Here is a 15,695-nt window from a genome sequence, read left to right as displayed (position 1 = left end):
AACGGCAAAATCCTAGTTACAACCGATTCACTCTCGATGGCCGCCCGCTAGGGATTTTATTTCCATGTTGCCTATTCGGCGGAAAAATGGAATTTCAGCAGCCGCTGACGATAAAAAATTACCAGTCATTCTTTTACTTATACTCTCGTATGGGAAAAAACTTGCTACTATTATTAAACGGACGACTTTGCGACATTTGCGACAATCAGCTTTGTTTACTGTCCTCGAAAACCTCCTCTGTCTCTCTGTCTCTGTCTTTGTTTGTCTGTCTGTCTCATTTCATCATCACCATCATCATCGTCATCATCGTCATCGTCGTCCTCGTCCGCGTCGTAATTAGCGAATTTTACAACGCCTGCATTAGCGCTCCGTTTTAGGCGTAGAGGGCGCTGGCATGCAATGCCAATTGACGACAAGAGATTTTCTTGTCGAATGAAATACAGAATATCAATCGACCGACAAACGTGCATAAGGAGGTTTGTAGTCCAGTAGTCCACCTATCGTCGTCGTGCACACGGTTTGTTGTTATCGTATACAAGTAAACATTTAATGACGCTAGAGCAATGACCCCGGACAAGTACAAGGGCACTTTTACTGGCTTTCCTTTCGCTACCTTCGTGTGTCCCGGGCCTCGTGTATGCATTTCTTACATAGTGTATGTATAAATGTATGTGTATGTCTTTATCGATCTGTGACCCGGGTCAAGATGTCGCATCTGCGTCTGACAACTGTTGCCTTGTCGTTGTAATTCCATTTTGGCACATTTACGCTGATTTACGAGAGTTGATCGAACGAAGCTGAATAAAACGACTGAGGTCATGCACGATAAGTTTGCAAATGTGCAGCGACCATGGCTCGACTTCGGACAGTTCTGACGAGTTCAAAATTATTTTTTCAGCTGTTTGAAGTACACGGCACCTTTCACACGGTAACTGTTGACGGGAGGTCGCATTTCTTTGAACAAAAGAGACCAGAAGAATCGCTCTAAGCCGCAAGAATTGGAATGCGCTGAAGAAAAGGCGGCACGATCAAAGTACCATTTTTGCTTGGTTGATTTGTCACGACTTTGACCTTGCAATAGTGTCTAGCCCCTTTGCTAAAGCGCACTTTTATGCTTGAAACAACCTAGGTTGCCAAAGCCTGGCCACTATAATCAGTTGTGTGCTCAGATCTCTTATACGATAACATTGAAACAGTCATTTAGTTTCACATAAGCAGCAGACAGGGACAATGTTGACTGGGCAGGTCCTTGCTTTCATAAATTTTCGCCAAGTTCAAGGTCGAGTCACCAGTCGTATTGAGCGTTCAGATAACCAGTCATATTCCTCACGACAGCTTGAACGCGAAGCCTTAGGTGGCCATGAAATATTCATCAGTGATTGATGAGTCCAGGTCGATTTGCTACGTCAAATCCAGACGACCAGATTGGTGGAAGCGAATGTCAGACAAGCTAAGACAATCAGACTGCATTCCGCAAAGAATAAAATGTTTGGCAGTCAAAATGTATACAACCAAAATTGTTAATACTACTGATCGAGGTAAGTAATAACAAAACAACTAATAACGTTCAAAAGCCAGTTGGTGAGGTGGGGATAGTCATAAGTTTAGAGCAAAGTGGAAGCGTTTTAGCCTTTGACATCGGCGCAAATCTATAGATAATATTATCATTTTATTCATACTGTTTGCAGAAGTAAATATTACCCCCCGAATGCCCGCTTCTTTCTTAAAGTTTCCGCAGATATACCGCTATTTAAACCATCCATCGAAAACTTTTATGGTCCCGTGTTGTATATTTCGGTGGTAATTTGTAGAGGACTAGGGCTCTCTGTCTCTCTCTGTCTCTCTCTCTCTCTCTCTCTCTCTCTCTCTCTCTCTCTCTCTCTCTCTCGTGTATAACGATCATCCAATGGTCAGACAAAAACACGCATGCCAAGCAAATCGCTAGTCCCAACTTAAAGCCTATAAATCATTGAATGACCCAGTCTCGGTGCATACAGCACTCACGAAGCATGGTATGACCATAGACTTCTAGGGCCTGTAGTATTACAATGCCCTGGAACAACAGTACATAACTGGAAGGTCTCGGTTCACTATCTAAAAATTTCCATACAATGCGGTCGAGTTCTTCGACTTGTCACTTACAAGTAACCTTGACATTGCTTAGCTCACTTCATGTGAACGTCAAGCTGAATGCACGTTCATTGACCGAGGGGACACGGTTACCATGGCAACAGCATGGTCAACTTTTTACGGCTTCTTTTTGCAGTTGGTCCTGAATCAAGTACTCGGCATAAAACCTTGAAATCCTGGTGAAAAGGAAACCTTACAGCAAGCCAAGTATATGTGGTTCCTTTCTGTGTTTCACCACAAAAAACTGAGGACTGTTCAGCAAACACTATAAAAATAGTGCGTTCCTTTTCATTGCACAGGCCGGAAACTTCTCCCAGACTGCTCCATTACATTTGACGGGTTCTTTTGATAGTTCCTCTGACCTAAGAGTCTGGTCTGAACTTGCCATCATTTCGCCCATTTTGGAAGACCTACCACGCAGATCGACAGGTTTAAATTAGGGTAGGTCAGGTTGCTTATTGCACATTACTCTCTTGGCCTACTCCGTCTTATGGTTGAAATCGACACGAGGAAAGCAATCGCCACAATGGGCCACAAGTTTCATCTTTCGGACTATTGTTTCACTGAACTTGTAGCCGGTATTCGAATAGATCGAGACGAGACGGACCCCATTCTTTCAAGGACAATATTACATGTGCAGCTAGACTATGCATCAAATTTAAGATTATTGAGACGGCAGTGGTTTGGAAAATTAAACCGCAATCAATATTAGCATCGCCTTGCAACAGGTTTGCCTCATTTTAATGTGACAGGTTTGACGAATAGGTCATAATTCAGTTACAGAATTTCACTAACACTACTATTGATCAAATCCCCTTGTATCGAACACTTACATCTGATACAAAAATGCCTGTACGTCATATAGCACAGCTTTCTCCCCGTTTACGTCATCAGTTTGTGTTGTCCCTTTCTTCCTCGATGAAAAAATGTAAAATGCGACTATAGTTGCTAATCAGTGACGCTAGCTGACGATCCGCCTTGCAAATGACACACTTTGTTAGGTTTGAGTAATTCTATCATGCAAAAGGGGTTACCAGCCACGAGGCCAAATCGCCTTCGTATTTTCCCATACATGTGACGACCTAACATAAATTTCGGATTATCGAAATAGACTTTAAATTTGATCCCTAATAATAACTTTTTCCATGTTCTGTGCAACAGTCCTCGTGGAACTTATCGGGACAAAAGATCCAATATCAAATTCCAAAATACATGTTACTTTGCGTATACACAACAAATAAAACTACACTAAAAACATCAAATGCCGACGAAAAGACCGTCAATAAAGTCCCGAAATGTATAATTTTCAGAGATAATTCATTTTATAAGAATACACAGATTTCCTTCCGCTGTCGAAATTGACAACCCGTTTTGTCAAATGAGGTCATCGAAGACATAGTGACGCGTCCAACTTAATTATTGTCATGCAGAGAAAAAAGCGCTGGGGCTGATTTGGTTAATCGGATATGGCCTGCGAGCTTATATCATTAGTTTCATTCAGAATGTTGTAAATCATGTCTGTTTAAGCGATGTGTTAGCGATGAACGAAAAACATACCCAGAACACTCTTTTACTTAAAAAAATCGAGAGTGCAGTATTAAATAAAGCACCATTCTGTAATGTAATGTTATGTAATGTAATGTAATGTAATGTTATGTAATGTAAAGTAATGTACAAATAACAAATGATGTCTGTTCAACGCATCTATGAGTGAAAAAACATACCAAGAACTCTCTTTTAAAAAAACAATCGTGACTAGAAGATTAAATAATGTAATGGAATATAACGTAATGTAAAGTAATGTGATGTAATGTAAAGTAATGTAATGTAATGTAATGTAATGTAATGTAATGTAATGTAATGTAATGTAATGCAATGTAATGTAATGTAATGAAATGTAATGTAATGTGGTCCAGGCAAATGTTGCATTTGTTAACGGTAAAGCTGGCACTTTAGCACACCATCGCATTAGACGTCAAAAGAGGCTGTAGAAATGTGTGGCGTATAAGTAGAGTCATCGAAACACACAACTTCGTCATCTATTCCCTAATCGTTTTACGAGTCGATAACATTTCACAGAGTTTGAAACAAAATATTCTCTAGGCAAATGACGCAATATATAGTCTTTCATGATTGTTGGAAAATTCACTTTGCATTCATATCACTCCAACCAGTACTCAGGACCGCCATTGACTGAATCACTTAAAACCTTGTTCGTTCTCTCTCTCTCTCTCTCTCTCTCTCTCTCTCTCTCTCTCTCTCTCTCTCTCTCTCTCTCTCTCTCTCTCTCTCTCTCTCTCTCTCTCTCTCTCTCTCTCACGCCGATCAATTAGTCTTTAGCGTGAGTCACTGCCCCGACCATGATTATTCGTGTAATTCTCGACTACAGAGAATGCCTGCTTCAAATCTTTGAATGGAAAATCCATATGAGTCAACTTTTACTCACACAGGAGACGAGTTAATTTCCGTTTTCAAAGCGTCGTTTTCCAAGTCAGAATTTGAATCTTGCATAACTTTCATCCCCCTGTTATCACTATATACTTTTGTGCAAAATTTTATATGTTCATTCTTGGCCTGTACTTGACACCATCGAGTGCATCTAATACGGGAAAGAATGTCTTTTCTAACGGTTGACCCAATGATCAATCAGATCCCCAATGATCTATCTCTGACGAAAGAGCGTTCCACACAGAGAGAACTTTTACTGCATGGGTGTCGAGATTCGTAAAGGAGTAGGTCGGAGATATTTCGCTCACGTCTGTCGTGATCATTAAATATTGTGTGGCTTTAGACCTTAGAGAAACAGGGATTCATTCGCCAAACGGCTACCAAGCTGCTGAAATGCTGGGGTTTTTTTTTACAATTATTAACAGATGAGCATTGTCCCTCTAGCATCACCCGAGACCTAGCTATCACTCTGGGAGGATTGGAGCAATTACATGTTGTGTACTGAGGGGGTGTGCAGGGGAGCAGGGAAACAGAGAGAAGATTGCACATAAGTTGAAAGCTGTGAAATCAGTGCTAGCGATTATCGGAGCCAGAGCAAAGGCTTAAAAGATCCTGGTGCATGCTTCACTATGCGTGATCACGTTACCATGGTGATGGTGGGTTGCCCAACTGTTGTCCTTACTGTTCAATTTCGAAAATAATAGAGGAGAAATCATCATCTCAACCTGAATATGCCAAATCATTCCCGTTTGCGGTCATTTTGACATGGAAAATTCATCCCACTTTGTACATTTTGTTGTAAAGTTACCTAAATCATAGGACTCTCGTCTGTGTACCAAACATGAAAATGACGCGACCTGAATACATTATTAAAATAGTATTATCCGATCATTGTGAAATAGCCTGGTTGCAGGTGCGTGTTGATGCAAGGCCTGACCTCACACATGGTGTTGGCAAAGAATTGTTTCGAGCCCTGCAGAGATATACCCTGGTGGAAATGATAATGAGACTGCATTTAAATGAAATTAGCAGCAGCTCAAGATGAAGAGACTTTTGAGAAATTTTTGAGACATTGTACATACACCAGCGGTATGTGCTGATGCCGGGTCAAATGTTGCTTATCTCAATCATGGACAGTAGAGAAACAATAGATTGTCGCATCAAAAATATCGACAACGTCAACAAAGATGCACTTTAGCAATGGCGAGTGCCTTGCTCATAATTTTTTGTCATCTTCTAAAGGAGTCATCATTCTTTTTCTTTGGTAGGGGGTTTTACTGATGGTGACAAAGGCACAAGAAGAATTTGCCGGGCCATCCTCGGCTATGATAATTGAACGCTCCCTTAGCATGTATTGCGCCTCCGCGATTCGATAGGGATTTTCAATCGCTGTTTTGGTGGTATTGCGGTCTCTTAGCCGGGTGTCCCCCAGGTTGGGGGTCTTCGGAACATTAGGCAACACGTTATCACTTTGTTAAGTATGCCTTGATGCACTTTGCGGCGATGCATGTACAACGGTGGTGCTATTCAAAGTCTTATCCTCCAGCAGTCTGCACGTCTATGGTCATCATGATTTTCACGCTGAAAGAATGGCATCTTGTCTGATTCGTTGAAGGCAAATGACAACAATGTTCTGGGAGAAAATAGTTTATCTTTCTTGAATTCCGGAACTTCCGCAAGCCTAGTTTCGTAAGTATTGATCCACGGAGAACTTTTCAATCAAACGATTAATATGGCGTTTACTAAGTTTTGTCTTTTTAGTATCTCTCGGTTCTTACTGTTTATGACTGGGTCTCTTCAATAAATCAAAATCAAGTGCTGATAAACAATGCGATTGCTTCCTTATACAAGTTTCCAAAGTTTCTGTGTAACAAGTTTTAGATAGCTTCCGCGAGAGATCAAGCACGAAACGAGTTTATATAGAGAAGTGAGCTAAAAATGACATACCCTGAAGTCAATCGCTCACTTTGAGGACCAAGGGCCACGTACTGATTGATCGTGTTGTGCCAAAATTCTTACGCAAATAACTCGCACAGGTCAAAATTCACTTAAGTTACTATCTACGACATTATTTGAGTAAGTCGGGCTGGTTTGAAACATAAAATAATTCGCTTTTTGAAAGTGTGCCTTCACAGCCTAGAAATTAAACACAGCTGACGAGAGCTTGGTAAGGATTAGAATGTTGCACAGCCGTCACAGTGATTTGATACGCCCATTTTTCATCTTTCGCCTCTCATCGCCTAAAAACTTTAGGGTTCATGAATTACAATGAGATTAAGCAAAAGCTGTTACTTTTCGATGTTTCGGAGCGAGATCGAGTCATCGATAGTCGCCAAATCCTCCTCTTTGAGTCGTGTGACGTGGGAGTATATGTGCGAGTATTTCCACGCATGTATACCCTAAAATGGAACCAAAAAAAGAGTACGGGAGCAGGAATTCCAGGAGCCATACGCGACTTTCTTCGCTTCCAATCCGTTTTAAGTAGTCGCATATGTACTCCCACAGGAGTCTGACCGTGTTGCGACGGCGCTGCATGGGTTCATGCTAAATAAAGGCAATCTGTGTGTATGAAATGCCAGCTTTCAAAAACGCTCATCGACTACAGAGATCTAGATTAAATCAACGTAAAAATGAAAGAGAGTGCATCTCGAGTTCGCATTGGTCGATCTAGACGAACCACGTCTATCTTGTTGTTAAATACTTGCATTAAAGTAAATAAATAAATAAATAAATAATAAATAAATAAATACATGCAAGTGCGCTACAAACAAAGGAAAACGGTAACATCTCCATGATGTCATGCAAGCACGCCCAAAAATTCTGAATTGTTAATTTTTCAAGTGACTGCTGCTTGTCATCTTGCTGCATGTAAACAACATTAGCTGTCTTGTTGGTTTTAGTTCGATCATGTGATTATTACAATCTCTCTCTCTCTCTCTCTCTCTCTCTCTCTCTCTCTCTCTCTCTCTCTCTCTCTCTCTCTCTCTCTCTCTGGCGGCAAATATTTCATATGGTAACACCGTCTCATTCAGAGATGATCGTGCGATTACTGCGGGCCGTTGCTATGGCTTCGGTGATCATGGTCTACCATCGGTGGGCACGCTTCGTGGGTAACCAAACTGTCAACGCGAGGATTTTTCTTGATTTTACGGAACGGTCGGTAACACATGTTCTGTAATTTGGTAACAGTTGGTTTTGCGGATGTTTTGATGTTCAAAGGTTTCGTACGCAACGCTGAAGGAAAACCTGGCCAGTCCTCGAGCCATCCCCATCTATTGTCTCTGATCGAGCCATCATTACAGCGTTCCTCAGCTTTAATTTCAAAAGGTGAACACACCAATGTATTTCACAGTATGCTTAATCCCTGCGTCTGTTGTTTATCAGCTTTGAAACGATTTCCATTTTTCACCATGACAATCTTAAGTTTTATATCCATAAGAATCAAGTAATTTGTTTTTGAATACATCAGCTACGCCTGCAGTCCAACACGTGAGAGTTATGCGACGCTACGATGCGTCTTCGTAAGCCAGTTTTCGATTCATCGAGTTCTGCTTTCGAGAAGTGCCTTAGTTATTACACTACAACTCCAGTCATTGACGCCATAGCATAGAGAATTCAAAAATAATCAGTGAATTTATTTGCATACATTAATGCTGTGAATAAGTGAATGAGGTTAAACCCGTCTATCCATCAACAATATTGCCAAAACATGACATTGACAAATGGTCCAACCTATAAACTTCCCCTAAGATCTGCTAATCTAAAATGTCAGACCGCATTACCGTGGATTAAACATTGTTCACGATGTGTTGAAAGTTTCTCTTTTCGTGGAGCATTTAACTAGTATATTTTTGGTAGCCTGACACGTCAGAACACGCTGTTTTCTAATACTCAGCCATCGGCATCCGATAGGTTTTGTTGCCATGATGTTCCCATGGAGCTGAACGCCATGATATGACCGACCGCGTGATCTCCACCGTTGCCACTACAGCACGCTTTACGATCCAAATTTATTTCAAGATTCATATGTTTATTCAATTTAAAATGACGGGGACTATTCAAGTATTCATGGTTATTTTGAGACTATAGAAACTTGAATGTTAATGGTAAGTTCCCTTTAAGGTTTCTGTCAGCGTAACACCAGTGGTTGTGTTAGTTTTGGATCTCGGTCTGCTGTCGTGTCTTTCATACTTGTAATAGTACGAAGTTCAATCAAATAGCGATTAGGGCAAAGATAAACCGACAAACAGACAGACAGACAGACAGACAGACAGACAGACAGACAGACAGACAAACAAACAAACAAACCGATTAAACGCGTCTCTTTACGGCCGCAGCCCCGGAATCGCGCGAACATACAAAGATATACCAGTGAGGTTTGCCGACAAATCGTAGGCATTGTTCATCTTGGCAAAGCTAGGGGGTCTCTACTTGTTCACGTTTTACGTTCTGTGACGATAACATTACGCTATGATTAAGATCACTAGCTTAAGTAAAATTGTTTTGTGATTTAGAATGGTTTTATATTGTGTGAGTTTATCTAACAATGTCTTGTGCCCCGTCACTTTGTTACTCTTTGCTTTTCCTTCAAGTTCGGTAGACAACGAAGAGAGTGCGCAGTGAGTACCGTTTCAGATGAGCGCATACGCGGCAACAGCCCGCCGGGGGAGCAGGTTTTAACACCACACACAACTTTAGCTGAAATTCGAAAGACAGAAATACGTTAATTAGTTGGAGTTTACAGTGATGATTTTTATAGCCTTGAAGCTTCAAATGTCTTTATTTCGTTATATAAGCTTTGAAATGTCTTACTACTAGAGTTACCTTCGTTGGAATCCAGATTGTTTAGAAAGCAGGGTAGGCAGCTGCAGACCAGATGGATTTGATAAATCATACGTTTTTGCGTATAAATATAAAATTCTCTGGTACTGAAAAAAAAATTATAATTAGCGAGGAAAAGTAAATGCTGCTCACGAACGCACTCTCTCTACATGTTTGCTATCTCCCCACTGGACGGCAGGAAACTTCCCTGCTTTCCCATTCCCCTCTATCCGTCATAATGTTTTGCATTTCCCCTCTGCAAGCTTTTTTCGCCAGTCACCCCATAAAACGAACTGATTTAAACTTCCCCGCCCGTTCATGAAAACGATTTTCGGCTAACAAGCCAAGAAACCGGTTGCCAACAGTCTTTCTACATGAAACACGATTGGAACTAATTTGAGATAATTGGAGAGTGAGGTAATGTCGATTTAGTCTGCAAATGTAAGCTCGTCTGCTTTTCTTTTTAAGTTACACACTTGTTTTTATGAGTAATTTGTAATATCGCCACATTCATCTAAAGGGCATCTAACGCCTTTGAGAAATTTGGAAAAAATAAAAATCAAATTATCCCAAATTAGTTCCAATCGTGTTATGAGGACATTTAGGCCACATGTTTTCCAATTCGTCCTAGTCGAATTCATTCTCCCGAACGTTTTCAAGCTCTGTAATTTGACCTCACTTTGACCTCAACGCTTTGGCTGACCAACGTTACAATCAGCAATATGAGTAGTAATAAAAGTATAAAGGGCTTGTACTCATCGACTTTTGATTTTGAGGATTTTACGCATTTCCTGGGAAAATTCTATGTGGTTGCATTTTCATGAAAAATCTCACACTGCAGTGTGCGTTTCCTTCAATTCAGTGTAAATATTTCTGTACGCTTGCAAAAGGATAACTAATTGCCTTCGTCTAAATTTCTCGATGAAACCACCCTGATATATGTTCCTACGTTTAAGACAGAAGCTAGACAAAGATCGTTTGTGTATCGTGCAGCGAACATTTTGAATGACATTCCTTTTCCATAAGAGATACGGAAAGCCTTTCTCAGTTCAAGGTTCGTTTTACGTAGTTTTCTACACACTAAATTTATAAATGAAGGCTCTTCCCTGGACTAGATTTGTTCAGACTTTACGAGATTTGTCATATTTTCTCACTGTATTGTTACTTTTTTTTTGTAATTATTTATTTTTTCCTGTATTTTGAGGGCGCTGGTGTAAATTACAATTTACTTTGTAACTCAGACTACCCTCTGAAAACAAAGTATAATAATAATAATAATAATAACAAGGCAGTATTGCTGAAGGCAATGAGTACTTGGGCCGTGATAGAGTAATTTTGAGGACAATATATACTACTATTCAAATATGGTCTTGAATTTCCTCCTGTCAATGAGGCATTTGATTAACTGGTTATTAAACGAAGCAATGGCATGACAACGGCAAAATATGTCTAGCAACTTTTGTGGAGTTTGAGGCAGGGGTTCTTTATTTATAGCGGGAATTGCTTAAACTCCTTAAATATTCAAATTACAGCAAATTTCTTTTGTTCTCGATGGTAGATGTCTAATATTTAGATGGGCATATTTAGATTTCTACCCTATAGTTATCCCTATATACCAAAAATCGGACATCCAGCTCTATTGGCTTGCTCAGAATTAGATATGCGCATAATTAATGAGGTACAATATGTGGTGTCATAAGGTGTCCCATCATACCATTTATGAAGGTGTAGCACTTGTGGTTACTGAGTTGTGGACAAATATATATATTTGAGGTCAAAGGTCATCGAGGTCACGTGACATTTTGTCAAAATAATTGTATTGCTAAGTTATTCCTATATACCAAAAATCAGACCTCCAGCTCTATTGGCGCGCTCAAAATTATATATGCGCATAATTAATGAGGTACAATATGTGGTGTCATAAGGTGTCTTATCATACCAAATATGAAGGATGTAGCACTTGTGGTTACTGAGATGTGGACAAATATATATATTTGAGGTCAAAGGTCATTGAGTCACGTCACATTTTGTCATAATTATTGTATTGCTAAGTTATTCCTATATACCAAAAATCAGACCTCTAGTTCTATTGGCTCGCTCAAAATAAGATATGCACATAATTAATGAGGTACAATATATGGTGTCATAAGGTGTCCTTTCATACCAAATATGAAGGGGTAGCACTTGTGGTTACTGAGTTGTGGACAAATATGTATATTTGAGGTCAAAGGTCATTGAGGTCACGTGAAGTTTTGTCAAACAAATTATATTGTTAACTTATCCTATATACTAGTACCAGAAATCAGACCTCTTGCTCTATTGGCTCGCTCATAATTAGATATGCACATAATTAATGGGTACAATATGTGGCGTCATAAGGTGTCCCGTCATACCAAATATGAAAGGTTTAGCACTTGTGGTTACTGAGTTATGGACAATAATGTATATTTCAGGTCACCAAGGTCACATGATATTTCGTCAAAATGTCTGAGATATCTGCGTGAACCGATGGACTCACTGATGGACTCACGGACGGATATGAGCCAATCTATAAGCCCCCTGGACTTTATCCGTGGGGACAAAAAAACTGTGTCACTGCATCCTTTAGGCAATATGAATACAATGAGAAACTAAATTTTTATTTTCTTGGCATCATACATGCGAGTCTATGGAGAACTGCCTTATACATGGGAGTCTATGGAGGTGTAAACTAAAAAGTCCTCTAACACGGCCAAATTTGATAGCATTGTGAAACAAATCGACGTGCATCTGTATGGGGTTGGGTACTAGGCGTGAACGGACGGACGGACGCACGGACATGACCAAACCTATAAGTCCCCTCGGACTTCGTCCGTGGTGATTAAAAACAACGCAACAGTTATTACAGCTACACCGGCGGTAGGTTCATATCCAGAGCCCCGTACCGTCTGCCGCCGTCGCTTGAAAACAATCTCATGCACCCGGCCATATGGGCAGCTGGCCGGATGCATGACTTCCCGGAGAAGGCGAGCTGTCACGTTCAAGCTCAGGATTATTTGTCGATCAAATTTCAATAAATTTACCTTACCTAGATGAAATTTTGTCTATAGGCTGAAATTTCGCCGAAGTTTGACAAAATTACATCGATTTTTCAGGTTCATATGCGACATTTTTGAGTTTTGAGTGCAGACAGAAATAAGTTTTGAGGCAACAATTGGCTACGACCCATGTTGACCCCTAGCCCTGCGTACGATGCTATGTGCTACAGCTAACACACAGCATCGTACGCAGGGCCAGCGATAGAGTTGCCGACATCGAAGGTTATTTACGAGAAGTGAATAAAAGACTGTCATTTTTGGAAGCGATCGAGTAGCTGAGGTAGGCTGGGATACGACTTGAGCCCAAGAACGCTGAATTTCGGCAGTAATTTGGCTTTTTACGTCAAGTCCCAAATGGATTTGAAGTCACCGACCCAACGTACGGGTCTTTGCAGGGCTGTGGTGTGCGGGGCGGTTAGCTGTAGCGGAACACACAGCATCGTACGCAGGGCTAGTTGACCCCCAAGTGAAAATGTGTTCGCGATCAAATCTTCCTATATTTTTTTCAGAATTTTCAACAAAATCATTGCTTCTTACATCTTTTGTAAAATATAAAATACTTAAATAAAACTGCGATGTGCCATGTCTCCATATTTCTAAAATATCGTTCGTTGACCGTTCGACGCAAACTTGTGACGCAGTTGAAATTCAATACTGACCGCCAAATAATCTTAATGAGACGAGATCAGTCTAGACATCCTCCAAATTATCCAACCATTCGCATTGGAGTTCAGCTCGCTTAGAGTATCATAACATTTTTCGGCCTTCTTTTAGATCGACCCTAATATCTCCCATTTAGGAAATAAATACACAAGCTACCTCGACAAAACTTCGTGCACCATCCAAGACCAAACGCACTACAATCAAATCTGTCTTGACGTCATCATCTCCTTACATGGTAATCGGCATACCGTATTTTTTAGCAAAGGGGACACAGAATACGTCGGAGTATTCAGTTTCAAAACGTATTACATTGTGTGATGTTGTCAAAAAAAAGTCATGTTACTGCAGTGGTATAAATTACAAAACACAAAAGTTCAAATCAGTTTATTTTGGACTGGCTTTACCCAACATTTCATATTGTTTCTTATGCCAGATTTGACCACGTGCTTACTGGCGACCCCTTTTCATGCAAATTTTGTGTCAAATGATGTCTTCCCCTGGAAAACAAACGTACGATTTGTAAATGAAGGAGGCGAAATTTGCCCTCAAAACTCGAAACCACCCCTTTATGGGGTGTACCTAGCTATTTTTAACGAGCTTCTCGAATCTGCAGCTCTATTTCGAAATGATGGTCTGGTTTTCTCAGCTCAAGGATAAGTGTTCTCCATCGCTGTGGGCATTACTATTCTCAACCGGGGGTACAGTTTCCAGTCGTAATGTTTTTCATTGTGTCCGGGATATAAAACCTTTCCTTTTCAAACTTTCTCTTTGATTAACACTAATCCACATCTTGTCAGTGATTAAACATGTTTCAAGTTTAAATGTTAAATTCTGGTCTCGAGCCCTCCTGTTCGACCAAACCGAAATTACCCCTCCCACTTTGGCTCGTCCAGTGGGTGTAGCAAGGGTCGTGCCATCGCCTAGGAAACGGAGGGTGCATTAATTGTTGCATTTCGATGCACATTTTGATTATATTCAGAAGATTTTGTGGCAAAAACTCAGATAGAGAAGCATTTATATTCACATCTATCAAGACTGGCTGAGAGCAGCACTTCCATTCAGTTAACATCATTACGCCATTTATTATGCCAAGAAAGATGAAGCCAATACATTTGCCCTCCTGGTCTCAGCCAGAAATGGTTATACCTGACAGTTTTTTCCCACGGAATGAAAACAAATGTACTTGGGCTGAGGCCCAAGTACAATAATAATAATAATAATAATAATAAAGGGCCTAAATGCATGATGTAATCCTAGGGTGCAAATCAAGCTGGAAATTCTTCAAAGATAAATGAAGTGTTTTTCTTACAAAATAATTCCAACACGTCATTACATTGTATTGTGGTAGACTTTTTACGTAATACTTACTTATGCTTTCCTTGTTATTTTAGTGGTCCGTTTAAAGGAACCAGAAGACAACATTTAGCTACGCCACTGATCTGAGATCGGACCCAGCTGAAATACTTTAAAGAACCTTGCCACTTCATATGGTATCTTGCTTCGGGAAAAATACTGACAAATTTTATCAGGATGAAGGTAATAAACGTACTATCTCATTTACTAGATAATTGCATATTATTGGTGACCCATCCCACCCTACCCCCACGCGACCTGAGGAATTTGAAGACAATGTTTTATTGAAAGCCCATCAAGTACAATGAAAAATGTAGTTTGTTTGCCACCTTGCCAATGGGCCGTTTAAAAGTTATTTGTTTTTGAAAGCAAAACGCATTTGATGTACAGGAAACTATGTACAAAGAGGAAGGTTTACATACGCTATCCCGAGAAGTTAACCGTTTTGAGACATGTTGTAGTTTATAGAGTTACTGTATCTATCAATCCAACCATCCATCCATCTCTCTCTCTCTCTCTCTCTCTCTCTCTCTCTCTCTCTCTCTCTCTCTCTCTCTCTCTCTCTATCAATATGTGTTGTTTGTGTTTTATGTATGTATGTATGTTATGTATGTATGTATGTATGTATGTATGTATGTATGTATGTATGTATGTATGTATGTATACAAAATCGGATATTTCTCAATGAAAACGCTTGCCGTTGCAAATAACTTAAAGTCTATATTTCAAAATTGATGCGGTGGCGTGTCACATTTGATAGGAATTCAACTTTAAGCGATGTTTACAAAATAATTCCGTAATTCAGGTATACATATTAATTTGTCGAGATAAAAAGTTATCCTCTATTTAACTTTCAGAGAATGGTAACGGTTTATATTTATTGTGTGATACAGGCTACAGTTACGTTTTTGACAGAGGTGATCACAGGTGTAAACACTGTGTTTAACATACATTAAACAGAATGAACTGATTTGAGAGAGCGCGGATTAAAATAAACCACGAACAAGATTCAATAACTATACCCACACATCGCGTGGTTTTACAATACGAGAGAGAGAGAGAGAGAGAGAGAGAGAGAGAGAGAGAGAGAGAGAGAGAGAGAGAGAGAGAGAGAGAGATTGGTACTAATTTGGAAGAATAGGATCTTTTACTCGTTCAAATTTATCAAAAGTGTCAGGTGCTCTATCACTGAAAGTTTTAATA

At 40.0% G+C, this 15,695-nt stretch overlaps 1 protein-coding gene across 2 annotated transcripts in view; it reads left to right on the top strand.

Annotated features, from left to right (window-relative positions):
• The window catches only part of LOC139139262 (uncharacterized), an 85,431-nt gene that overhangs the window by 12,812 nt on the left and 56,924 nt on the right, over positions 1–15,695 (top strand). For both annotated transcript variants that reach the window (XM_070708107.1, XM_070708108.1), the window contains exon 2: positions 14,531–14,675. In XM_070708107.1, coding sequence (XP_070564208.1) covers positions 14,670–14,675 — 6 coding nt within the window. In that variant the 5' untranslated portion in view covers positions 14,531–14,669. The remainder of the gene's footprint in view (positions 1–14,530; positions 14,676–15,695) is intronic.

This window comes from Ptychodera flava, chromosome 8 (genome assembly GCF_041260155.1).
Source record: "Ptychodera flava strain L36383 chromosome 8, AS_Pfla_20210202, whole genome shotgun sequence".
NCBI lineage: Eukaryota > Metazoa > Hemichordata > Enteropneusta > Ptychoderidae > Ptychodera > Ptychodera flava.
This window is presented reverse-complemented; position numbering and strand designations above follow the sequence as displayed.